Raw genomic sequence first — 25,331 nt, forward strand, 5'->3', positions numbered from 1 at the left:
AGGGCTAAGTCCACCCAAAAATGAAAATTCACTCATTATCTACTCACCACTATGCCGATGGAGGGGTGGGTGAAGGGTTTGTGTCCACAAAACACTTCTGGAGTTTCAGGGGTAAACAGCGTTGCAGCCAAATCCGATACAAGTGAAGTAAGTGGTGACTTCTTTAAATGTAAAAAGAACATAAAATGCATCTATACTGCTCCTGTGATGTCATCTAAGACATTCAGATTCAAGATTTCACAATTTCACAAAGCTAAAAATAAACCTCTACCTTTCAAATATAATGTAAAAGTATTCTCTTAAGTCCTAGGAGAATAATTTTACATTAAGACTATATATATATATATATATATATACATATATATATATAGTTTTTTATATTTTTATATTTACAAGAAGGAAAAACATCTCCCATCCATAGACTGTATATAAAGATCATCACAGGATTGGAAAATAAACCCCGGAAATACTATCATGTCTGTTATGTGACGTATGTAACAGGAAGTGTTATTTTTACCCTCCAACTCTCGGAGGAAGAAGACCCTCCCCTACCCCGCATCTGATTGGATTAGACTTAGCCGTGAAGAGCGATGATTGGTTATAATTCCGGAAGACTATCACGTTAAGCCAATCACAAACATGGTAGAAGCTAAGGTAAGGAAAAAACCAAAAGCTGTAGCACAGATGAAATCGTGTTGTGAAAAACGTGTGTTTGTGTCGCTTCCTTTGTTTTTAACACGTTTCTGAAGAGCTGAGAGTGTTGATGTGAAGATTAACTGTCGCCAGCAGCAGCGTTTGTTTGACTTCATGGACAAAGACAAGAGTAACGACATTGTAAGTGTGTGACGATGCTATTTGAGTTAGCTTTACATTTGATTTGAGTTAGCTAAACGGGTTGACGTTGCATTGGTCTGTTGTGAGAGAAGCTAACAATGTGCTTCATGTACCGTTAAATTGATTGTCAGCCTGCAGTTATCTGTACACACCGTGTCTCTGTACAGCTGAACTCACGTGTCTGTGCTTCACGCAGCATGCTCCGTGCTCCTGGATGGAGATGCATCAGTTCATTGGCGAGCTCATCACATCTGGAAACACCTCCAAGGATCAGCCAGATGTGCTGAACGCAGCCTGGGGCATGAGTGTAGGTGGTGGTGGTGCGACTCTGGGGTTTAAAGCTGCTTCGCTCGAGCCTCTACAACATCCTCCACCTGCTCAGGACAAGACGGGCGCAGAGGCTGGCCGACACACCCAGTCTGGGTCAACTCAGAGGAAAGGAGAGGCCAGAGACAGGAGAGAAGGTCAGGGGTCATGCAAAGGTTTGTTTTGGGCGTTTTCTGTCAAAGATTATTATCATTGAGAGTCTTGTTTTCTTCATGTTTAGATGTGCATCATGCCTGCGTCTGCCCTGGCTGCCCTTACTCCACATCCCCGCCTTCCTTTGAGACTTTAAAACCCAGACAATCTCTGTCCTCGGCAGCGAGGTCAGACGCTGTGTGCCACCCCAAAGACCTCAGCAGCACAGCTCCGGTCAGCCTCAGCATGTGCCTCCCGGACACCATCGAACAAAGCAGCAGTGCCGGCTCATCTGAGTTAGGGACCAGGACGTCCGGCCGACTGCAGGGGGAGGATGCAGACAGAGGAGCCCAGAGCTCGGACCAGAACTCAGAGACTCATCCACCCAGAGCGTCCTCAAGCTCCTTGTCCAGTCTCTCTGTGTTTCCCTGCCTGTGTTGCCACCGCAGCCTCCAGACCTGCGGTCAGTTACCAAGCAGCCCGGATGGCCCAGACTCGCCATTTTCTCACACCCACGCCCATCATCATTTTCATCACCACCACTGCCCTTTGACCTCTTGTTTTTCCTGCCCTCAGCTTGCCCACTCTCACTCCCCGCAGCTCTCTGGTCCCTTTCCCTGCTTCTCCTGCCAGCGCTCCATTCCCACCTGCCCTCAGATCTTCCAGCACCAGCACAAACAAACACAGCAGCGGGAGGAGAGAGGTAGGACGACTGCCTCGCTATTGTCGCTGCATCCCTGCATGCACTGCTCTGCCTCCTTTTCAAGACCGTCCCAGTTGCTGCAGCACCAGCGCTCCGAGCACACCCACAAGCCATCGGGCTTCCTCTGCACAGAATGCGGCAGGGCCTTCAACTCCCATAGCAACCTGCGCATCCATCTCAACGTGCACACCGGAGCCCGGCCTTACACCTGCTCTGACTGCGGGAAGAGTTTCAGCCAATCAGGGGCCCTGAAGATCCACAGGCGGATTCACACAGGGGAGAGGCCGTATTCCTGTGGATTTTGTGGCAGAGGGTTCCCCCATCTCGCAGGGGTCCGGGCCCACCAGAGGACCCACACTGGAGAGAAGCCCTACCGCTGCAGCCAGTGTGGGAAATGTTTTACGCAGTCGGGGGCTTTGAAGATTCACACCCGCATCCACACAGGAGAGAGGCCCTTTATCTGCAGCCTCTGTGGGAAAAGCTTCTCCAACCGCTCTGGGATCCGCTTCCACTACCGCACAGTTCACGGCCTGGCGTTTGAACATGCCGGGGAAGCTGGGGCTGGGGGAGCGCATCGTGGGGCAGCAGGCCAGGGTCATCCCAGGACATTGCCCCCAGCCAGTGTTGGGCGAAATGCACCTAATAGGACGGATAATGAATTGCATCCAGCTGCAACTTCCAGAGAATCTGCTGCGTCGACTGCTGCTGAAGCAAGAAACCCAGGCAGTAACAGAGAGGGGCTTCTGTACGCATGTGAAGACTGTGGCCTGCGTTTTAAAGATGCTCCATCCAGGAACAGACACCAGACCCTGGAGCACTACTCCTCTGAGGGGAGAGATGAGGTGGAGGGGATTGGAGCAGAGGGACGAGTTAAGAACAAATGAGCGGGTCCGGGGTAAAAGGGGAGAGTGAATTAATGAGAGCTGTTCTGATACCATTTTTCCGTTCCCGATACAGAGTCTAATACCTGGACTTTGCGTATCAGCCAATAACAAATACCAATCAGATTCCACTACATTTAATTAAACAACAAGCTGTAAGTTACTAACCTTGCATGGAAGTGAGGGTAGCTTTCATTGGTGTCCACAATTTTTGTGCCACCCTTCAAAACTGAAGTCTTGCACACAATACGTGCTGCTGTTTTACGTGGGACTGTTCAGTGGGAAATATTTCCTAATTACTGACATTTTAGCTAGCTCTGGGTAATGCTATGCTACTGGAAATCACTACTTCTGCTGCAGCTGTTTGGAAAATTGCAGTTTGGGTGAAAATAATATAATTTAAAGATCTGGTATTGGATTGGTACATAGATTTGCTCTCTTGCCGATGCCTGACCTGACATTTTTGGCAGTATTTCCATTTCTGGTATCGATATCAGAACATGCCTAGAATAAATGTTGTTGGTGCATCAACAACACCAAAGTTTGTAACATTTCTAAGTGTTGAAAAATATTTGTGTGGAATATATATATAGTCTTTGGTATTTCTACTACATCTTTTTGAGCTACTATGTGGATTTAAAATACGTTTTCCTTAAATAGACTTTAAATTGTCACCCCTTAAAGGATTGCAAGGAGAGATTCTATACACCTAATATGCACTTGTTCCTATTATCAAAGCAAAATAGTTTAAATTAATAGTTTTTCAGCATGTTATTGATAAATACTAGATTTTTCTATTAGTGAGATATTCAGGTCTGTGTAGCTTCATGCTATTGGCTTTAAATCGATCTGAAAATAACCTGAAGGACGTCACTGCTGCAATAACACACCCACACACCAGGCCAATGTCTGAACCGTTTTTAGATGTTTTTATTGTGCCTTATCCAGCAGTGGAAGAAGTTGTATTCTTCTTGTTTTATGATAGCCACACAAAAAAAAAATCGCTAAATGTGGCCCCAAAGTTTTTTCCCAAGAAATTACAAACATTTAGTTCCAGATATAATGGAGGACTGTCTCTGCCACCTGGTCTTATTGTAATCAAAAAAGTTTTTACTTAAATATATATTTTGTATTTTTACTCTTAAGGCAATCAGTGTGCGTAACAGCAATGTCCTATCGGTTAAATTTAATTGTTATTTCGCTGTTTATGACTCTTAGAACATACTTTTACTTTATTTGTGCTTCTCATTTGTGGTTAAGATGCTGTTAAATAACAGAAATCGAAAAGCAATGAAGAGGCCACACACTAGCAGCCTTCTCCAGTTTTAAGGTTTTGTTGTTGTGGTGACAGCTCTCGAGTTTGTTCGAGTCCTGCTCAAGGACACTGCAGTAGTTTGGATCACATCTAAAGTCCTCTGTCCCAATAATGACATAAGCTTGCCTGTTGTGCCTTTCTGTATTATACCATAATTTAAACATTTATTTTAAACCAGTGTTTGTTTGTTACTTTACTATGTATGTTATAAATGGATATAGGTTTTGTGAGGAACAACAACCAGCAGATTGAAGACAACAATATAATTGTTAGATATTCAGAGAGCCACCCAATGTTTTTAAAATCACAGCAACATCTTAACCACTTTGTTACAGTGAACCATTCATAGTGCTTCTTAAATGTTTCCCCTTTTACAAAACATGTTGAAATGTTCAAGTTACATTCAGTTGTTTGCATTAACCTGTTAAAACAGACTGACACATACATTACTGTATGTGTTTTCTGAAAGTGCAGCGTGTGATGACAATTGACATCAATAAACATTATCTTAGACACAACTGAACCTGGACTTTCCTTGTGCATCATAGGATATTTCCACTGTACAAATACATATTTCCTGGAGGGAAATAACTGTCCACATGTTTTTCAGATTATTCTGTAACATCACATATGCATAGAGGTCCAAAGTGACTCCTCACTGGAAGTTCAGCTCTGTCAGTGTTAGTGCTCCTTTGGTCCCACTGCACGTTTAGCTCAAGAGAGTCTTTATGTTCTCTGTGTCCGAGTTGAGCTCACAAAGGCTCCTCGTATGTGTGATTCTGTAATAAAGAGTCACATGACTTGGGCTCAGCGTAGACTGCGCTGACGGTTCTTGGGCCACTGACGTGTACAGCAGGAGTGCAATAACCGTTGGATAGAATTCTGTGTGAGGGGCAGTCATACTGAGCGTGGCTGTATGTTGTCCTGGCACTAGCCGCGGGCAGTGGCACTGGCACAGGAGGTCTGTGTGTATTGCTCTGAAGCATCCCAGTCAAATTTGCCAGGTTGGACTCAGAGGGCTGATCGCCGAATGGGGTGGCGTACTCGGATTCATGGGGAAGTGGCTCGGCATACTCTGGCAGGTTGCCAGGAGTGTCATAATGGTTCAAGATGAAGGGGGTGGTGTAGCCCTCGTCTGAGGAGGGTCTAAATGTCGACCCAACCTTCTGTCCAAGAGCTGCAACAGTGGGCTCTGCGTAGTCTGGAGAGAATGAAAGGATGAATACAAATGAGTCAGACTGAGTTTCTATTCATGAGAGATACAACAAACACCAGTGTACTGCACAGATTAGATTAAAACACCAGTCCAAAATTAGACCTACGCATATTATTAAATACTGTTATTTGGCCAACTTGCTGTACTGTGTTGAGACCACCAGTTGAGACTCAAGGAAGTTAAAATAAAAATACAATTTATCTATACAGCACTTTTCAAGTTTAAGCACAAAGCTACTGATCACTGTGGATCCTCATTTTTACATTTTAGGTTTTATAGCTTTAGAGGCAGAGTTTGTTCCCTAAGCTAAGCGAACCTGCTACTGGAGGTACAGCCTACATGGGGCAGACAGAGGGGAGAGCAATATCAATACTGTCATCCATCTGTCTACAAGAAATACTACCATACTTTATACTCTTGCGGTCAGTTTCTTAATGTTACCAGCCATCATGTATGTCTCTGTGTACTGATCACTTTTTGAGTCTTCTTTGCTGTGAGATGTGGTCGAAATATTTAAGATTAGCCAAGTAGCTGAACTATTCGAGTTGTACATCGTTTACACTCTTTAAAACAGCCAGTGTCTTATATGAGCTTTTAAAGATATTGTTGCATCCCCACTAATACACTGCTACTGTGATAAAAATGTTTGTATGAAACCATTACCTTCACCACATAGCTTGGTCCTTTCACTAAGGGGACCACTTCCTATTGCTTATTTGTGTCTCAATAGCAGTAGCGGGGGGGGGACCAGACCCTACTCTTCGCCCCAGCAGAAGAGGCTGTGGTGTGGGAGGCCTAGACCTTACTCAAGGGCCGGCAGGGATCCTCAGAGCCAGAACTATTTTAATTAGACCGGCTTTAGTGAGAGCTGTATTTTGTCTTAGCATTGACCCTCTGTCCTGTTTATCACTGGACCTTTCAGTGAAGGGCCCCCTCACTGGGAGAAGGGAAGGGGGGGAGGCACAGAGGGTAACTGGTGGAGGTGGTGGTGGGGAGTAGGCTGAGCACTCTTTATCGAGCTCCAATTAAAGGGTCTCTTTCAGAGAGGCTCTGTGGACCAAAGAAAGGAATGTTTATACTGTGACTGGGTGATGGGCTGAGCCGGGGGAAAGAATGGCCATCTCGTGAAGGGAGCTGTTTGCCTGTCAGGCCTGGCATGAGCTCCTCAAACTGACCACTGAAACCACACGGTTTGAATGGAGAAAAAAATGGAGGAACTTGACATCAATTCTACATGCGCTGCAGAAAAAAGGAAAAAGACAGCAGCTGATAGTACTTCTAGAAAGATTGATTTGCTCCCTGTTCTCTTAAAAAAGTATTTATAGAAAATGTACATGAATTCTCACCATTGAGAGGAGGGCTAGGTAGAGCATCGTGGACATTTCGCTCCAGAGGGTAGGAGAAAAGCTCAGATTGCGTGCAGGGGACACTCTTTGCCTGGAAACTCTGACAACCTACTTGACACGCAAACAGATTCAGAGGCTTTTTTAGCAAGAGATTAAAACGTTATTGGAAAAAACACAACAGCACTTGACTTACCTTTAGATAAAGAGTACTTCATTTGTGATTCTTTTTTTCTGTACGGAGGAAGACCACAAAACATTTCAGAAATGTACATACATAGATGTTTTTTGACATTTCATAGACTGAACAGTTTTTTAAATATATTTAGAGGGACAGTATGTTACAGTATGTGTGTCATAAAATCCTGAGTTGGTTTAAAATGTACAAATAAATCATTTCATAATAGTTCAAAAAGAAATACAGTACCTTCTCTTCCACCAGACACCAGCAAACAAACAAATGACGCATATTATCAACCCCAGGACCACTGCCACGATTACCGGCTGACTGTTGCCTGCAGGAGCACAAGAATCAAAGTGAGTAAACAGTTGTACAAGTATGAGTAAGGACACACTTTATTGCAATGTACACAGATTTGAATGACAGAAGAAAGGACATTTTTAGTTGTTTACTCATGTGACAAGTATCCTTCTCCAAACAGACTGCTATTAATTATCATTGTTCACATGTAGATTAATTAGAGTGTGATAGAAGTTCATACTTGTCTCCACTAACACTGGGTTCTTTGTGGGGGTGGGAGAGGGGCTTGGGCGCGGCATTCCCAAGGTAACTTTAATCGATGTAGATTCAGTCGGACATGCAGCAGCACAGAAAAACTTTAGGTCAGGAAAACTAAACTGCTGAACAAATCATGTGAATAGATTAAGTTTATTCTGGATAAATTGTGAGACTGGGGACTGATGCCTACCTTGAGGTGAGTGGGACCTTGGTGTGAGCTTTGTTACAGGACAACCCAGGACCTGGACCTGAGCTGAGGCTCTGCCATGCCAGCTCAGCGGCTTTAGCCGAATGAACCGAGCAACCACAGGTGGAAACAAGCTGTTGAGAACCCTGAGGTGACCCTCGTTATACGCCTGAAACACCTGGGAACCATAACAACCAAGTTAATTATTCACAGAGAATAACACCATGAAGCCTGTAGGACAAAGTCAGCTGCCACGCAAGCTCAGGACTGTTAGAAACTCAGGAAGAATCAACAAGGGAACATCAATCCACTGTAATTCATACCTTTCTTTCTTTGCTGAAAGCACTTTTGTAGAGCTTCCAGTTCTTTCTGTCTTTGCTGAAATGAAGAATGTAGGATTCTGTGTAGTACTCCGTGAATCCAATTGTTATAATTCCTGAGGGAGCAGTAGACATGTTTTAGATCAACATTTAGGAAAAGATAATGGTGTGACATAATGCTGAAACAATGCTGTAGAAATGTACACATTTAAAGGGAAAGGCTGGTGATTTTGTGTTGTTTTGATATTGTCAATTATTTCCCCCCAAAAATACTGAATACTGACATTTATAACATACCTGTGATGGTGCTTCTATCACTCAGCTCCAGCTCCACCCATGGGTTGGCATCATTATTTTCTGCTGTCCAGAATGGGAACTCATGGCTGTTTATGTTCCAGAAAGTCGAGGAATTAAGGCCGGAAACAGGTAGGATGTTTTTGCATTCTGTGTAGAGGCCAGAGGAGAGGATAGAGGGATGAAAATGGTTCAGTATGTAGCTTGGAGTGTTTTTATATATGGTGATAGAAGCTACTTGATTGAAGTCATTTAAACTTTATTACTGATCATTATTGCAGACTAATGTGCACTATAGTAAAATAAATAAAAAAGCTGATTTTTTTTACTCAAGTGAAAGAAATAAAACATTATGGAAGATTTTTGAACCTAAAACAATAAATGGCTTAAAATGGCTTCTTGTTAATAAACTTAAATGTGGAAAATAGTATAAACCTGTGGGGAAAAATGTCTAATTTGAATCATACCTTGGCTGAAGAGCAGCTTCTTCTCAGATAACGATCCCCTTCAAAAGAGGACAGGCAAAATGTCAGTACATTTACAAATTCCGAACAAATCAGAAATACATTAAACCAGGCTGGAGCTAATTGGCAGCATCTGTGACTTTACTGCCAAATCAGCAAACACACATTTTAGAGAGGACTCCATTGGCAAAGGTGGATTCATAGTGTTTGAGACTTCTATCACGAGTCAGAGTGACACGACCCCCCATATTATCAGACGTAGCTCCAGCGTGGACAGCAGACTTGCAAAGCACTGAGGTCTGTGAAAGAGGGTGAATGTGGTTTTTAGATGCACGTTTATCTTAAAAAATCAGCTTGGCCAAAAGAAAGGAAGCGTACTTACATCTCTGTAACCCAGTTCAGAGTTCCCCCACACATCCCCTGTGACATTCTTACACCCAGCAGGGCAGTAAACGCTAAGAAACAACAGAATGAATCAATTCAACAGTATAAATCTACTGAAAGTGATTCATTTATAGAACATAGAGGTTAACCGCTAACCTAAATGACTGCAAGTTAAAATGAGATCCTCGTTGTAAACAAGAAATGAGATCTGTAAAAAGAAGAAGACAGACAGATGTTAAAAACACTTGTGAGAATGAATTTAAACTTTTCTTTAATAGTATGCATGGGTACTCGGTATCTCAGGCTTACATAATACTCCCCCTGCCACTCACTCAGCAACACACAAACAGTTTCTGTGTGAGACAGTCGAGCACGATCCGTGCGCTAAATTAGGGGATGAGCACTCATCACACTTGATGTGACTATGGCCTTTGTTACTGTGACTTTGTCACAGTTCACGAGTACAGAAAATGGGCCGTGTGTGATCATAGTTAACAGACTGTGGTTTGTAAGTCTAAACGCTGGCTTAGCTGCAGACATGGCCGGATTTCACAAACTGCTCAGCAACAACAGGAAACTATGATACATACAGTACAGGGCAGGATACCTCATCCAGAGGACAGGAAATTAACTCTAAATATAGATTAGCAGTCATACTAAACCTTTATTTTATTTTGTTATTGAATCTATTGAACTATCAAATAAAATGATGTTCCCACATATCACAATCTGTTGTTGCCCTGGAAGAGTACGTGAAGTTACGGTCCATCTGTGGACTTTATAGCCTCTAAATCAACAACCCTCTGTATTGAGATGCCTTATGGCGACAAACACAGAATGGGATGGGGCTTGCAATGGTTAACAGGCTGGTGAAGGGGAGGGGGGGTGAAAAAAAAAATCCAGCCTGAGGCCTCATTCCATTCAGCCTGAGAGAAGGAGTCTGACTCCAGTTTCCGGAGCAAACACGCCAGAGCAAAGATAGTGATGGAGGATGAATGCCAATAAGCAGTGACTCATGCACTCACGGCCGCACATGTGTACACATTGACGCACAAGTACACAGGGATAATTATTCACTCAGTCAACTGTCTTAAAACTAAACCAGCGTTAATTTTGATGAGAAGATTTTTTTGAATTAATTCAAACCAAGGATTACATATTTGTAAGACACAATAGAAACGCATAGCTGGTAATAAACAGTATTCACATACATATTATAAATACACAAATAGTTAAACATAGCTGACGAGCATGACTTTACATCAGTGTGCACAAATGACTCTCATACCTTGATACTGGTCTGTGGTGTAGGACAGCAGAAACCCTCGTCCAGAGCGGTGCAGCCCTGACATGAAGGTTATTATCACTTCATTGCTTTTGAGTGTCACATTCTTCTGCAATTCATCAAGCTTCCCACACACTGGACCTGCAACGCACACGAGCACAAGCCATATTTCTAAAAGCACACAAACACAAATGCTGCTCATCTGCACACTTCTCCATATAGAAGCACATGTATTTCCAGTTTACAGAAAAAGTATCGATACGACTAACAAACCCAGTGAAGCAGAAAAGAATACATGTACATGCTCTCATCCAACTCGTACAATACTGTATAGCAAATCAGAGCCATGCAGACTGTCATTTAAAAAACATGCTCAGGTTCAGCAGAATCCAATAATAAAGACAAAAAGCAGTTATTGAATATTTTTATCTCCTGAATCTCTCAGTCTAAATTTTTGTAGGTTGTCAAACCTGCATACCCTCAAGACATGGCTTGATACACCTGGTTTAAAAAAGTGCATTTGTCTGTTGCAAATGAGCTTTGCCTCCTCTGTCAATGTGTCAATGGAATGGCATGCCCTGTGTGTATTCCACAATCACGCCTATGAGAGCCAGAGTAATAACATGGAACGTAAAAAAGAGTGAGGGTACACGTGATGTAATGTCTAATACACCTGCTGATTGGATAAAAACCCGAACAAAGAGAACTAACTTACCCAGCCAGCGTTCTCCATTTTTGTCTGTGATCACGAGGGAGCCATTGCGGCAGCCCGGGCTGCTCTCAACGTCAAAATCTCCAAACAAGAGTTGCAGCGTGCGGCCTTCTGCCACTCGAAGCTTCCACTTACACCAAGTGTTACTGGGGTAGGTGCCTGGATAGTTCTGAGAGGCCAAGGTACCAGACTCTGTGCCCAGTAGCGTGTGTCCACAGCCATCACCTGAAATCACACAAATGCAATAGAGAGGCTGTGGCAGGAAACACAAGGAAAATGTATACTTAACATTGAGGGAAATGTTTAGCTGATTTGGTTCCAAAGGGTGAGAGAGTTTCTATCCATTTGCCATCCATCTAATCTGCCTTTTAAAAATAATAAAACTTGATGACTTTCTTGGAAAAAAAAGTTGTCTCGGTAAAGAATGAACTCTTTTCATTATCGTGGAATCTTTGAAATTTTTGTATAGTGTACTGTCAACCCTGTAATTACAGGTTCTAACTTACACAGCTAGTAGATACCAGTATCATATGTGTGTATATAAAATATAATCTTTTATAACTATGACGTTTTACTTCTAAAACAGCTGTGAGAAGAGAGGAGTTACTGGCTGAGCATTTTCAAGCTTAAGCAAAGCCAAACTCCCATAACCGCAGACAGTTTTCATCATTCGTTTCCTTTAGTGAATACACAGAATATGAAGGGCTTTGTCAAGCCTCATTTCAGGATAGATGAGTAATGAGTCTACTCTGAACAGCAGACCAGGGCATGTTTATACTCTTCTGATCATAACTGTGAGATGACACAACTTTGTGATGAGTACACAGCTTCAGAAACTCTAAACATGTACACTGGTCATATTGCAGATTTTATATCTTAATTACATTACACAACAGGTGATGCTGTTGAGTAAATGTTAATTTTTTCAAAAGTCTGAATATGTTTCTACATATTTTTGTGAATGTTGATTCATTACATCCTCTGACCTGCGGCTGCTGTGACTAACACTTAAACTGGAACTGGAAACACAAATATTTAGAGCGTCTTATATTCCCATTGGTCACAGAAAATAAATGAGTCAATTCCGACACTGGTCACACAGAGATAAGTGCTGTGGGGGCGGCAGACATTACTCTAACCCCCCAAAAAATGTCAAGTTCCGAGAATGGTCAAAACATAAAAAAGGCACCCGGGTCCGTTCAAGCCTGCACAACTTCCCAGTCCCTGTCTTCCATATATGGTTCCTGGAGGTTTGTTGAGGGGCAACAAGAGGATAACCTTCCATTTGCTCTGTGTCACACACATCCTGCATCACACCAGCCGAGCCCCTGCTTCCCGACAGCTCTTCAGCTCCTAATACCATAAACCTTGAGATGTTATTGCCCCTCCTTGGGTTCCCTAGGGATCCCCTGGAAATGCCACAGCCACATACTGTAACTGTGGGCAACAGAGCATGGATCTGTCGCCTTCCGCTGGGAGGCCACAGAGGCAGCAATGCCAAGGAAGTTCTGGGTGGCCGCTAATCTTGCCCCCTGCTCGCTGAACCCTTTCAGCTCCTGTCTGTCTCCAAACCAACAGATTTCTAGTTTCATACAGGACGTTTAGACCAGTTCAATACATTTCAAAGGTGAATTGTAGAAAAGTGGAATCACGCTGGGTGGCAGGGGAGCAGACAGTCAATCCGAAACACCTCGCAACATTGTTTTCCATCCGAGGCGTTGCTGGCAGGTCCTTACAGGTCCACGCTAGCAGACAGGATGTTCACCTGTGCTACCTGTCACTACCTTGCCTTCTTCTATCTTGTGCTCAATCAGGACGTTACAACACAGAGGTCGAAATGCCTTCTATTTCTATTTCAAGGCCCAACCAAAGCTCTAGGGATAAATAAATGGACTGAATCATCTGCGGATGTGAGTCAACCGAACTGCCTCTTCAGAGACAGATAAAAACAACAAAAAAGTTCTGTGGGTAGGGTTAGGGTAGTGTTTTGACCCCAGGTTAGTGGATGAACCAGTTACACTGTTTCTCTACGTCCACTTCTGGCTGCGGTGGGAAAGGTAAGCCTGTAGCTGGGATCAGTAGGTAAACATGGACAAGGGAAGAGTATGTCAAGAATGCCACCATGACATCACGTGTCCCCCCTCTGCACCTTTTGGACACACAGCATGTTACCACTGACCCACACACTTGTTTTGCTAATACTAGCTTCATAATTAACTAATGACAGCAGAGTAAACCACAGAACACGTCAGAGCTGTGAGGGGTTTTGTGTAACAGGCCCAGCTAGCTTACACTGGGGAAAGTAGCTCATGTAAAATACAGTGAACAGTGAATAACTAGCTCAGGAAGGATGTAAATGGTGTTTAACAGCCTGTTGTTGACCGTTTGCACTTTCAACACTTCTGCCGCTTCTTTTAAAGCATCTCCCGACTTCAGCTTCACCACATGAACTTAAAACTCAGCAGCAATTCATCTGTGCGAGCTGCTAACATTCGTGCAGGGCTAACGAGATGTTTGACATGTATCTAACCACGAAGAGCTTCTCTTACCCTCCTGCCCGCGAACCACCGCGGAACAGACGCTGAATATGATCCACACACGGGCAACGACAGACGTCACAACATCCCCGATGTTTCCACGCGCAGCGGACATGGTTTCCACAGCTCTGCGTGGAGAAGTCAGTGAGAAGTCAGTGAGAGTGAGGGGCAGCTCGAGCTTCTTCACTGAAAAGTTCCGACACAAACTTCTGCATATTTACCATTGGCCACGAGACGACAACTCCACCTCTCATTGGCTCCTCCGGGGTGTCAATCAAAGAATCCCAAGCATTCCATTCCCATATATGGGCGGTGTGGATTGTGGGTGTGTCCTGGTTTGTGGGTGAATGTCCTGATGCCCAGGCAGAATAGAGACACCTGACGTTTATGAGTATGAGACAGACAGAGACAGAGACAGAGACAGCCTGAGGGGAAAGATATAAGATTAATGCTGGATGTTTTTCTTCCAGAAAGGAAAAGTGTGTGTCCAGGGTGTGTCTGCAGAGATGTGACCTGCCTGATAGATAGATAGATAGATAGATAGATAGATAGATAGATAGATAGATAGATAGATAGATAGATAGATAGATGGATAGATAGATAGATGGATAGATAGATAGATAGATAGATAGATAGATAGATGAATAGATAGATAGATGAATCGACAGATAGATAGATAGATAGATAGATAGATGAATAGATAGAAAGATGAATAGATAGATGAATCAACAGATAGATAGATAGATAGATAGATAGATAGATAGATAGATAGATAGATAGATTCTATTTCAAGGCCCAACCAAAGCTCTAGGGATAAATAAATGGACTGCCTCTTCCGAGACAGATAAAAACAACAAAAACGTTCTGGGGGTGACTGAGTGTTTTGACCCACCCCAGGTTAGTGGATGAACCGGTTACAATGTTTCTCTACGTCCACTTTTATCATGACTCATGCTGCACATGGACTTGGCTGCTGTGGGAAAGGTAAGCCCGTAGCTGGGATCAGTAGGTAAACATGGACAAGGGAAGAGTATGTCAGGAATGCCACCATGACATCACGTGTTCCCCCTCTGCACTTAAAACACAGCAATTCATCATCATCATTCAGATAGATAGATAGATAAGTAGATAGATAGATAGGTGAATAGGTAGATAGATGAAAAGGTAGGTAAGTAGATAGATGAATAGATAGATGAATCGACAGATAGATGGATAGACTGATTGATAGATAGATAGATAGATAGATAGATAGATAGATAGATAAGTAGATAGATAGATGAATAGATAGATAGATGAAAAGGTAGGTAAGTAGATAGATAGATAGATGAATCGACAGATAGAAGGATAAGTAGATAGATAGAAGATTATATAGATAGGTAAATGGATATGTATTTATATATATAAGTATAAAAGTTAGTAAAATAGTTAAATAGAGCACAGATACAGACATAAAATAGTACAGATGAGAATACTGGAAAAAGGGTAAAACAAAACATTATAAATTGATTAAAATAGTTAATCTAGGAGAAAGCATATCTATAAAAATGTGTTGAGATATTTTAAGGAAAGAAGAGACTAGTTTTATTCTTATTTATTCGACCTATTTTATTATTCTGCTCTTTCTAATCTTTTTATTTTGCTTACAATTGTTTTGTACTGTGCTTTCAGTTTTTTTCTCTGTTGTGCGCTTTATAAATAAACTTCGCTTTCCTAAATGTGTGTTTCATACATAAACTGTGTGAAGAGGTTGAAGGTTTTGTGGTCAAAAGTGAAAATAGTTTAGAAAAACGATTTGAAACTTGTTGTCTGCTCCACACCTACATGCCATTATCCTCAACTCAGAGCCAACTCTGACACCTACTGGTGAACACGAGCAACAACAATAACACACAACAGCACGCAAATCGTCGGGAACAGCGTATGTTGCGTGACAGACGAGGAAAAGTAGAACAACACACACACACCTCTTTTATGATTCTATCTTTTTCCCAACTCTTTTTAATCTTTTATTTTGCTTGAAATGTGTTTTAACGTGTGCTTTCATATTTGAAATTAGTTTCTGTGCACCTTGAATCTACCTCTGTGTATGAATGGTGCTTTATTAAAAAAATGACCTGGCCTTAATCGCGGATTCATAAATGAACTGTGTGGTACGGTGGAAGGTTCTACGGTCCAAGTAGAAACTATTTTTTAACTTAATCACACCAAACTTCGTGAACATCATCATCGTAACATGATTCTGATCTCTACACAAACATCAGGTCTCGGTGTTTGGGCCCTAAATCTGTCGTCACCTCCATTACCCTCAACCTCTTCATATACAGTCTGTGCTCTCAACTCAGAGCAAACTGCCACCTACTGGTGAACGCAGGCAACAACAATAACACACACAGCACGCAATTCGTTTGGAACAGCGTCTGTTGCGTGACTGACGAGGAGAATTAGACACGCACGCACACACAGACACACACACAGAGCAGAGTGTGTCGAGTCAGAAGGAAGTGAGCTGTGCGTTTATAGAATAAAACTATTTCTTTATTTCCTGAGTAAAGAAGCGTGTCGGTGGAGCTGGAGGTGTGTTTACGTGTGTGTGTGTGTGTGTGTGTGTGTGTGTGTGTGTGTGTGTGTGTGTGTGTGTGTTTGTGTGCCGCCGCCATGTTCTCGAGGCGCTCAAACCCACGCGGGCCACATAAGAGCAGTTTGACCGACTTTACACATCGCGTGCGAACCAACAGGTTCTCGTGACAGCGGGACAGATGCTTCTCAGGCGAACGCTGCTTCACTGCAGGAAGTGAGCGGAGCGGCGCATGCTCCTCTGCGGCCCCCGACCAGAGCAGAATGAGGAGTCCGCTGCGGTGAGAACGGTGAGTTAAGAAACTAACAAGGGTGTGTTAAAGGTGTGTTTTAACGTGTGTGTGTGAGAGAGAGAGTGTGTGTGTGTGTGTGTGTGTGCACGCACTGTAGAAGCGGAGCGCGCGCCGTCGAGTCTGCTGTGCGTGACGCCGCAGGGACACACGTCCGTTTTGAGCGGGTGAGAGACACGCAACTGTCCGCACAGGAGTTTGCGGGCTGCTTGATATGTGAAGTATACTGTGTGTGTGAAAGCCAGTGCGGTGAAGGTGTGGATCTGTGTTTGTGAATCCTCTTCTCTCCTCCGTGTCTTTCTGTGTTGTTGATGTTGTCCTCCAGTGTCCCCTGCTGCTTGGGTTGTACTGGAAGATGTGGAATTAATTCATGATTCTATTATCCTGTAACTGTTTTATCAACTTGCATGTTTTGTTTCCCTCATGACCACTGAGCTTCGTCTAAAGTTTAATCATATGTAACTAATGCAAAATGTGTTAATATGATCTATATCTGTATCCTCCTTTACCGTTTAAGGTCATGAAATAATCTTATTGGCCTATGTCATAATTTAGCTGTGACCTTTTCAACATACTGTGAGAATCAGCCTCTTGAGGAGACTAGTAACTGTTGGAATTTGACATTTTCCTTAATATGACTTAATAACATTAATCCTGCGGATACTTATTCAACAGGTCTACTATTTGTGGTAGAAATCCAGCAATGTTGCATAACATAGCACCGATATGAGAATTTCACTTGAAACACATTCAAAGGATATTTATAACAGTGTATTTTCACCTGTTGAGTCCATAGTTGCTATCAACCGCACTGTTTTTATTTTATTCCAGCATAACCCAGTTTTTAAGCTTCTATGTCCCACCACGTAGGATATTTATACACACCCCCAACAGCTATACAGCAAGCAAGGCCTGTCCATTTGAGGATTATGTCAATTTAAGCCCAGTATGGATTCACTTCTATGACAGTTGCATGCCAGAAAAGACTTAGATGCATTAAACAGCATGAGTGCATGCATGCATGCATGCATGTGTGTGTGATCTGGATGTTAACGTGCGTGCCGGGCCCTCTCTGCGTGCAGCTCTGTGGGGAGGGGTGATGGCGGGTGCTGAGGTCACTGTGTCTTCAGGGGAACTCATGACGGTGAAGAAGGAGGAGGGGGAGTCCAGTGGCAACGACCATAAGACTCAAGTCATCCTGCACCTGCAGCCCATCCTGCACGGGTAACATAGTTTATATTTCTTTTAAGAGCCCATAGATTCTTTTGTTTTAAATTTGCTGTGTGACAATGAAGAGGCAAATGTAAGTGTATGAATAGATTTTAATGTAGAGATTTTAACCGTGTTAAAAAAATCCTCTTCTTCCTGCACATATTGTGACACCATTCTGCATCAATGCTGTATATAATCAATTTAATTCATTTTTGAGTCAAGGAATGTGATGGTAAGCAGTGTGGGAGAAAAGAAAACACTAAGAGAATGTTAGACATGTGGTAGCCTTTCACAAATCCTGCTGGTAAATCCACATTTTTTCAGATCTCAGATTGCAGGCAATTGTCATTATTTAAACGTGGGGAAATGTCGCCCTCTGCAGGGTCAATGATGACATTGCTGACACTGGCACTACAGTCTTGGCCATAGAGACACATCATGGTGAGTGACACAGAGACTTCTTCCTTCACTGCTGACATTGATTCACTTTAAATTAATAACTCAATAGAACAATAAATATATTATGTGCACGTGTTTTTGAGACAAATACAAATTGTTCATATATTAATCATATTGTTATTATGTGTTTTATTAATTTTTATTATCATCTGGGAATGCATTCTTGTTATTGGACTTATAGCTGGTTATAATTATGTGTTTGTTTTGTAATGCTTAGATGACAGTCAAGAAGAAGGAGAGGAAATTGAGTATGGCTACCCCATCACCTGCGGTGACAGCAGAGCGGTTCTATTGTTCAAGAAGTTCGTGTGTCCAGGAATCAATGTCAGATGTGTCAAAGTGAGTCGTGGTGTTTGCCGAGTTACTATTTCATCGATGCTGAATAACCAATTTGCTGAAACATTATCAGTTGACACCCGTATGTATAAAAAAAATATCCTGGATGCAGATGCCGCCATCTTGTGCATTTGGAGCCAGAGTGTGCAAAGTTGCATGGCATTTTACAGCATCAAATAATTACATAAAAACAAACCTAGCGGAAGAATTAAGGCTTGAACCTGCATCACTGATATGAACTGCCTAAAATTACAGAAATTGTTCCATCCACTGACCTTAGGGAGGTGGGGTTTATTAACTCTGTCTTGTTCTAATCGCTTTCATAAACAAACTATTCTCCTCTTACAGTTCAATGACCAGCTCATCAGTCCTAAGCAGTTTGTACACCTGGCAGGGAAGGCCACCCTGAAGGACTGGAAGAGGGCCATCAGACTTGGAGGGGTGATGCTGAGGTAGAAATATGAAAATTAAAAAAATATATACATTACCTGTTGTCTTCCTCACAGCTGCTGGGGAGATGCATGCATGTAAATCTGACCTTGAAGCAAATCCTTCTCTGAACTCTTGTCTCTAAAGCGTTTAATGCCGCCAACAGCATGTCTCACGCATTTAATTGCACTCCTGTCGAGTCTGTCTGTGTCAGGCTTTGCCACAACATTCCAGAGGTAGTCAGTAAGCAGCATTATCATCATAGTAGGATCAAATAACATGTGAGCAGGCTGCTGGGTGACACTCCTCACCCCTTCATCTTGTTCTGACTTGTTCTTGATGTTCCTGTGAGTCAATACACCGGCTCAATAAGCAATATCTGCTCTTTTCATCTGTATTCTTCCAGCGGTCAGATCAATGTACTTTGTGTCAAACAGCCCCTCCAGGCAGCTATTGGGATTCTTCAATAAATTCAGTCTGTTCTTCAACGCCCCGGCCATTGTGCAACAAAAATATTCTTTCTTGGAATGTTCTTTTAACCCTGCTTCTCCTCCCCACGAAGGAAAATGATGGACTCTGGCCAGATAGATTTCTACCAGCATGAAACCGTGTGCAGCAACACCTGCCGCAGCACTAAGTTCGATGTGCTGATCAACAGCACGAGGCCTCCTCCGGGGACCTTGGTGCAGCCGAACCCGTCAAGTCTGGCTCTTGACCCTCCTGGAGGACAGGTGCCTCCACAGACAGGTAGATTTCCGCTGGCATTTAGTTTCTTGTTTCTTTCCCTAACATATGCTTGTGCTGCAGAGACAGCAGACTAAAACCATTGAAGCCAACTGGAAATCATTCATTTGCAGCAATGAAAATAAAAGGATTTCGAGTAGTTTTAATTTTAAGACTTCAAGGCAAATAGTAATTCTTTTTTTTTTCGGTACACCGGTTGGTGCATCATTAAAAGTATCTGCTTGCTTTTAATGATGCAGTAACCGGTGTACCGAAAAAAATGAAAATCTAGAAAAGAATAATTGAATTTCCCTCTGCCTTCCCTGTCTACTCACATTCACTGATAACATGTGATATTTATGCACTGCTATTATCGTATAAGCCTGCTGCTTTTCTCCCTCATTTCAGAGATTGTGCATGATGCAGCAGAGGTAGAGGAAACTTTGGGGGATAGATTTGCAGCAGCAGAGCGGAGCCCTGGTCGAGCTCGGCCTGTAGACCCTGCAACCGCCAATGGACATGCAGCCAAGAGAAAGAGGGCTGACACACCAGGTAAATATTAGAAATGATATAAGATAGTGTTGCTTGGAAGCATCGTGAAAGGATTTAGAATTAGTGGCTATGAATAGAACCAGAAATGGACTGGGTGATAAACAAATATATGGACTATTAAAGGTTCAGTGTGTAGAATTTAGTGATATCTAGCGTTGAAATTGCATGTTGCAGCTGAACACCCCTCACCTCACCCTCTCCTTCCAAACATGAAAAAGAACCTGTGGTAGACATTAATTGTCATAAAAACTCAAAAGGTGTTTAGTTTGTCCAGTCTGGACTAATGTAAAAAACATGGCAGCCTCCGTAGAGAGGGAGTTTTCTGGGGTACAGAAAACTACAATTCATCCAATTTAGATGAAACAAACTAGTGAAAACATCATGAGAATTATTCTACATTAAATTTCTGCCAATAGATCCCTTTCACCTAAATCTTACACACTGGACCTTTAAGACAGAATCTTTATATTTCAGTGTTATTTGAGAGTCATTTCACAACATGTGATACCAATAATTATCACCTAAAAGTGAATGTTTGTGCACAGTCTTTTGTGAGGAAACTGTGAATAGGAAGCTCACTTATTTACTGATGGACTGTGCTCGCACCATATCCTGCACAGCAGGAAGCCACTCACCTGCAGAGCTGCTTTGTGCCTTTTATAGGAGATGTCACATGGGTATATCTCATGTTTAAAAGCAGTATCCAGCTGTTTACTGCAGTTTTCACAGAGTTCTACTTCTGCAATCTCAGGCTGTAACAGTCCATATTTTATTGCTTGATTGTTGAAAAAACACTGTAGCATGTACTGTATGTGCACATATGATTGTAAATACTGCAGTTTTATATTGGTACATAGTGGTATACTTTAGTTTTGGATTTGCACATAGTGTTATACTGCAGTTTTGTATTTTCACATATGGTATACTGCAGTATTATATTTGCACATCAGAAAGATGATAAGATTCCTCTTTATTATTTCAGGAGGCACAGGTTCAGTCCATTGACCTTCAGTCCTCCAGAGGCTTTATGAGCCTTGGTCTTAGTCTAAGTTTCCAGTAAATGAATGAATGAATAAACCATGACAACAATAAAAGCTTTTAATATTAACATTATCTCCCCAGAGGGCTTATCTCGTGTCACGCCCCTTTATATCACCACTGTCTGACGCCTCTGATAGACACACCACTGAAACTCTGAATCTGCACTTGTGCAATGTTATGCTGTTCCTGCAGACTGGCCTAAAAAAGCTGCTGACCCTGGCAGGCAGGGAGTCATGTCCCTTTATATTACCATCGACAGCATCTGACATTTCAGTGTGGCGTTCTCTAGGACGGACCTAAGCGTTGATTTAAGGGCTTTTAAAGGTGACCTGATTATGCTTTGTTCCAGCTGGACCACAGTAGGCAAAACAGCCTCAAGTGTTCTTTTGTGTCTGAGTGGCAAATATCAGTGCCTCATCATAAAAAGAGGTATTGCTTTTCACGGGGCTTTAAACAAATTGACAACTCGGAGTAAGCTCAGGCAATAACTATACTCGTCTATCTACAGAAATGTGCCGTGTGCTTCCCATTAGTGTACGTTCCCCACTCGAAGAAATAAATGAATTTTGCTTCAGATAGCTGCAAATGGGATTTGGAATATTTTCCTCTAGCACATTGCATTTATCTTGACAGACATTTAAGCAAACATGAAAGTGGATGCATTTCTTGCAAGATAAGATATAAAGTACTTCTGACATTTTATCATTCTAATATACTTTTTTCCCTCTCAGTTTTGTGCATCTCCCCAGTAATTTTTCATTTTCAGTCCAATCTGCTCAATCCTCCTCTCTTTCCTCTTCGAGCACAGCTTTTCTAACCCATTTTCCATCGTTGCTACTCTTTTCTCTCTAGCTATTACCCACTAAACATCCTCTCTCCGCTGCTGCACCGCTCCCATTTCTTTTATCTCTGTCTATCTTTTTTCATTGTTTCTCCATCCCTGACACCTCCTCCTGAGTTTCCCCTCTTCATTTTATTACTCTCTTTTCCCATCTTTTGACTCTTCAAATCTCAATCTCTCCCTGCCTCCTCACTCTATCTCATTTATCCCACATTTCGAATGTTTTTTTTTTGCTTTGCCTATTATTTCTATTGTGTCTAGTCTCTGCTACTGTCCAACTTCACTCCACACTGTGCCAACACTGTTCCCTTGACTCTATCATTTTTAAGTGAACAGAAATGTATGTGATAACAATAATCTTCCTCCTTGACCTTCTCTAGATGGAGTGTTGAGCCTGTGGAAGGGTGTGGCAGACTCAGGGCTGATGGGGGAGGTTCTATCCAGTCTCCAGACTGAATTATTAGCGACTCTTAAAGGAGTGGAGGTTCGCAGTGAGAGGGCCAACCTGCAGGAGACAGGTGAGTTAATGATATTGGACCCAATTAGTCAATCATCATTAATCAAATTTGACTTATATAGCCTATATTCACAAATCACAACTTGCCTGATAGAGCTCAACAACCCATAACAACGGTAAAGAAACCCCCCCCCCCCCCAAAAAATAAAATTTTAACAGAGGAAAAATTTAGAAACATCAGAGAGAGTTGCATTAGAAGGATCCCTCTCCCAGGACAGACAGAAGTGCAATAGATGTCACGACACCAAAATAACATTCCAACCTTCATGAGAACAGACAGTGTCATACATGTCCACAATCCTCGATCCACCGTCCACGCAACTGTCAGTCAAGTTAAATAAACGCAATCCAATTTTTTTCCTAATAGACATCAATAATTACATTTACCTTTGAATTTGTTGTGAAGTGATCCTTCACTATTCAGACATGCCTGAAGATTAATGATGTGTATTTTATATTTCTACCTTCTTTCTTAGTTTTTAATCTACGTGAAGTATCTTTTAGCATTTTCAAAAGTGCTATATAAATAGAATGTATAATAATTATTTGTGGAAGACAAATGAATAAGGAATAGTTGTAGCTAACATTTGATTATTTGAACAGATGCTGTCGTACTTAATTCCTTGTGTGAGATGTTTGGGCTTTTAGACTCAGTGAAGCAGGCTCTGGACCTGAGGCGCAGCCATGGGGAGGAGAGCAAAATCCACCACAGTGGTGAGAAAGCTGTGGAAGACTACATACAATACTGTAGGCCACATACAGGGATGTCCCAGTGGTTTGTGTTGGCTCATATTATGTTGTTTTTCTTAGTGTTGGATGGAATTCTGGAGGAACAGAGGAGGCAGGGATGTGATAAAAGCACATCCTTGAAAGTCGTCCGACGTCAGCGCCACAGCAACTGCCAAACCCAGAATGTCCTGTCTCCTGTGAAAACAGTGATCCAGCCTCTCTCTGTTCTGGGTTTATCTGCTGAATCCTCTGCTCACCTCTTCACACACTTCTCCGCCTCCACTGGTCTGCACCCCCCCACCAAAACTAACAGGATGGACAGAGACAAGAACCATGAGCTTGGTGAGACAGGGAGCCAGGAAAAGGTTCACCAGCGGGGACAAGAGGGCATGGAGAAACAGGACATCTCAGGGATCTGCAGAGAGCCTGGACTAAGGACTGGAATGTCTCGAGAAGACCTTCACCTTAGAAGTCAAGAGGAAGAGGAAGAGGAGATTGAGCGTTGGCACGAGATTGAAAAGGTGATTATCGGAAGAAAGTCCTCAAAGAAACATAAAAGTAAGTGAGCAAGAGGGAGATGATCCCAAAAGAAATCTAGAGAACTGAGGGAGGAGGGAACATGATGGAGACCAGAAGACGTAAAGGATAAAAGATAGAAAACAATGTTACTTTGTATACAGTGTTGTTTTTTCTCTTCATGAGTACACTCTCGTTACTTTAGGTGAGTTGTGGTTACTTCAGTGAGGTTGCAGGCAGAGATCTGTTAATGCATCAAGTTTTTAAATGGCACATTTTAGGAGACCAGTCTGCTTTTCTAACATTTCAACAAATGTGTTGAGGTGAAATGATTATTTGATTCATTGACTAGAGTAACACTGTAATTTAAGCTAAAAGAAAAAAGAAAAAAAGAACTGTTTGCAGCTCTAAATGCAGTGTTTTGCAATATGTCACTTTATATGTTGAAAATTGCAAATATTTTTTTATGACTTTTGATTTCTTTTTTACCACAAACAGTTAATCAATTTATAATGAAAATGTATAGTCATAATAATTGTTTGCAGCCATCCTCTGTAGTCTAATAGATTGGAAAACAAGGGTTTTTGTGACAGAGATCAATGTGATTTTATTTAAATTTCAGTCCAATGATTTAAAAAACTGTAAATATAATATTTGATTATACCTTTGGTTAATGGTGATACAAATATTCCCCTTATTTAAAAGTGCTCTGCAAATCTTTCAGGTAGCTGTGACAAACACATTCATAACTACAAGTACAATTTGTAAATTAATATTCAGTGCTTACTTCACTTGTGAATTTTTTAATAATTTTGATTATGAGAAATATTTCACGCCCTGGCTTGTATTTAAAACCTGCCTAACATCTATGCACCACTGCCTGAAGAATGAGTCATTCTTAATCTAAGACGGTGAAGACTTTACAGTAGATTAGATAAGTAATGTGACTGTTGGTGTGTGCTGTTGCTTTATCCAGGGTACTGTGTACTAACCTGCCAGAAATACAGAGTCATATTATATAACCTCTACTCACTTTACTAAATGAAAAAACTTACAAAGGAGAAAAATATATGAAACTGTGACCTTGTAAAAATAATGAGCACATTTTAATTAAAAAACATCTACATATCAAATTTGAACAGAAGTGATGTTTCAGTTTGTGTGTGAACAGCATCTCAGCAGTTTTTTTTTTATTTTATCAACCAATTGAAATGTTTTCATATCACTGCCTGATGTGTCCAACCACACCACAAAGTTTAATTTCAAATATAAAAGCAGTGTTCTGTCCATTGTGATTCACCCTTTATTGACTCTTTGAGCCCTATGCTGCACACAAACCCTGTGATAGTGATGGTTAATAGCCGGCCTTTGACAATTTCCTTCAAAGCTGTAATGATGTGTTATTATAAATTCACACAACACTGCCTGAGCATTGTTGG

The 25,331-nt window shown here is 41.9% G+C and overlaps 3 protein-coding genes across 7 annotated transcripts; 2 read left to right on the top strand and 1 right to left on the bottom strand.

Moving 5' to 3' along the window:
* Nucleotides 1–651: 651 nt before the first annotated feature.
* LOC109633097 (zinc finger protein 251) lies at nt 652–4,710 on the top strand. The gene is made up of 3 exons (XM_069536907.1): nt 652–834; nt 1,031–1,298; nt 1,382–4,710. Exons 1-3 carry the CDS (start codon nt 808–810, stop codon nt 2,878–2,880), a joined length of 1,794 nt encoding a protein of 597 aa, XP_069393008.1. The 5' UTR covers nt 652–807; the 3' UTR covers nt 2,881–4,710.
* Nucleotides 3,781–13,881, bottom strand: LOC109633096 (discoidin, CUB and LCCL domain-containing protein 1). 3 transcript variants are annotated; one of them, XM_020092693.2, is made up of 15 exons: nt 13,686–13,880; nt 11,140–11,361; nt 10,428–10,565; nt 9,296–9,347; nt 9,138–9,210; nt 8,921–9,054; nt 8,759–8,796; nt 8,295–8,441; nt 8,001–8,113; nt 7,681–7,855; nt 7,474–7,542; nt 7,179–7,266; nt 6,948–6,985; nt 6,755–6,862; nt 3,781–5,393 (listed from the first exon to the last, which is right to left on the bottom strand). In XM_020092693.2, the coding sequence occupies exons 1-15, from the start codon at nt 13,786–13,788 to the stop codon at nt 4,945–4,947; spliced, it is 1,947 nt and encodes a 648-aa protein (XP_019948252.2). In that variant the 5' UTR covers nt 13,789–13,880; the 3' UTR covers nt 3,781–4,944. The 3 variants fall into 3 exon arrangements, with proteins under 3 accessions (XP_019948252.2, XP_019948251.2, XP_069393007.1); XM_020092692.2 differs by having other exon boundaries at nt 6,755–6,865; XM_069536906.1 differs by lacking the exon at nt 7,474–7,542 and having other exon boundaries at nt 6,755–6,865; nt 13,686–13,881.
* A 2,179-nt stretch (nt 13,882–16,060) lies between these two features.
* Nucleotides 16,061–25,031, top strand: LOC109633099 (glucocorticoid modulatory element-binding protein 1-like). 3 transcript variants are annotated; one of them, XM_020092698.2, is made up of 10 exons: nt 16,061–16,537; nt 17,620–17,761; nt 18,132–18,190; nt 18,426–18,547; nt 18,893–18,996; nt 19,536–19,720; nt 20,105–20,248; nt 22,511–22,648; nt 23,251–23,361; nt 23,458–25,031. In XM_020092698.2, the coding sequence occupies exons 2-10, from the start codon at nt 17,637–17,639 to the stop codon at nt 23,940–23,942; spliced, it is 1,473 nt and encodes a 490-aa protein (XP_019948257.2). In that variant the 5' UTR covers nt 16,061–16,537; nt 17,620–17,636; the 3' UTR covers nt 23,943–25,031. The 3 variants fall into 3 exon arrangements, with proteins under 3 accessions (XP_019948257.2, XP_019948258.2, XP_069393010.1); XM_020092699.2 differs by lacking the exon at nt 16,061–16,537 and adding an exon at nt 16,562–16,704; XM_069536909.1 differs by lacking the exon at nt 16,061–16,537 and adding an exon at nt 16,589–16,792.
* The last annotated feature ends 300 nt before the right edge of the window (nt 25,032–25,331 follow it).

The sequence above is a fragment of the Paralichthys olivaceus genome, chromosome 13 (assembly GCF_024713975.1).
Source record: "Paralichthys olivaceus isolate ysfri-2021 chromosome 13, ASM2471397v2, whole genome shotgun sequence".
In the NCBI taxonomy this organism is placed as follows: domain Eukaryota; kingdom Metazoa; phylum Chordata; class Actinopteri; order Pleuronectiformes; family Paralichthyidae; genus Paralichthys; species Paralichthys olivaceus.

What these genes read in the sequence shown, in the direction of transcription:
- LOC109633097 (XM_069536907.1), top strand. Translation starts at nt 808, where the DNA reads ATGGACAAAGACAAGAGTAACGACATT. An exon ending in AAGACAAGAGTAACGACATT is followed by an intron (nt 835 to 1,030) that starts GTAAGTGTGTGA and finishes TGCTTCACGCAG; the next exon opens with CATGCTCCGTGCTCCTGGAT. An exon ending in GGCCAGAGACAGGAGAGAAG is followed by an intron (nt 1,299 to 1,381) that starts GTCAGGGGTCAT and finishes CTTCATGTTTAG; the next exon opens with ATGTGCATCATGCCTGCGTC.
- LOC109633096 (XM_020092692.2), bottom strand. Translation starts at nt 13,788, where the DNA reads ATGTCCGCTGCGCGTGGAAACATCGGGGATGTTGTGACGTCTGTCGTT. An exon ending in TTTAACTTGCAGTCATTTAG is followed by an intron (nt 9,211 to 9,295) that starts GTTAGCGGTTAA and finishes GTTGTTTCTTAG; the next exon opens with CGTTTACTGCCCTGCTGGGT. An exon ending in TGATAGAAGCACCATCACAG is followed by an intron (nt 8,114 to 8,294) that starts GTATGTTATAAA and finishes CTGCTCCCTCAG; the next exon opens with GAATTATAACAATTGGATTC.
- LOC109633099 (XM_020092698.2), top strand. Translation starts at nt 17,637, where the DNA reads ATGGCGGGTGCTGAGGTCACTGTGTCTTCAGGGGAACTCATGACGGTG. An exon ending in CTGCAGCCCATCCTGCACGG is followed by an intron (nt 17,762 to 18,131) that starts GTAACATAGTTT and finishes CGCCCTCTGCAG; the next exon opens with GGTCAATGATGACATTGCTG. An exon ending in AAAGAGGGCTGACACACCAG is followed by an intron (nt 20,249 to 22,510) that starts GTAAATATTAGA and finishes GACCTTCTCTAG; the next exon opens with ATGGAGTGTTGAGCCTGTGG.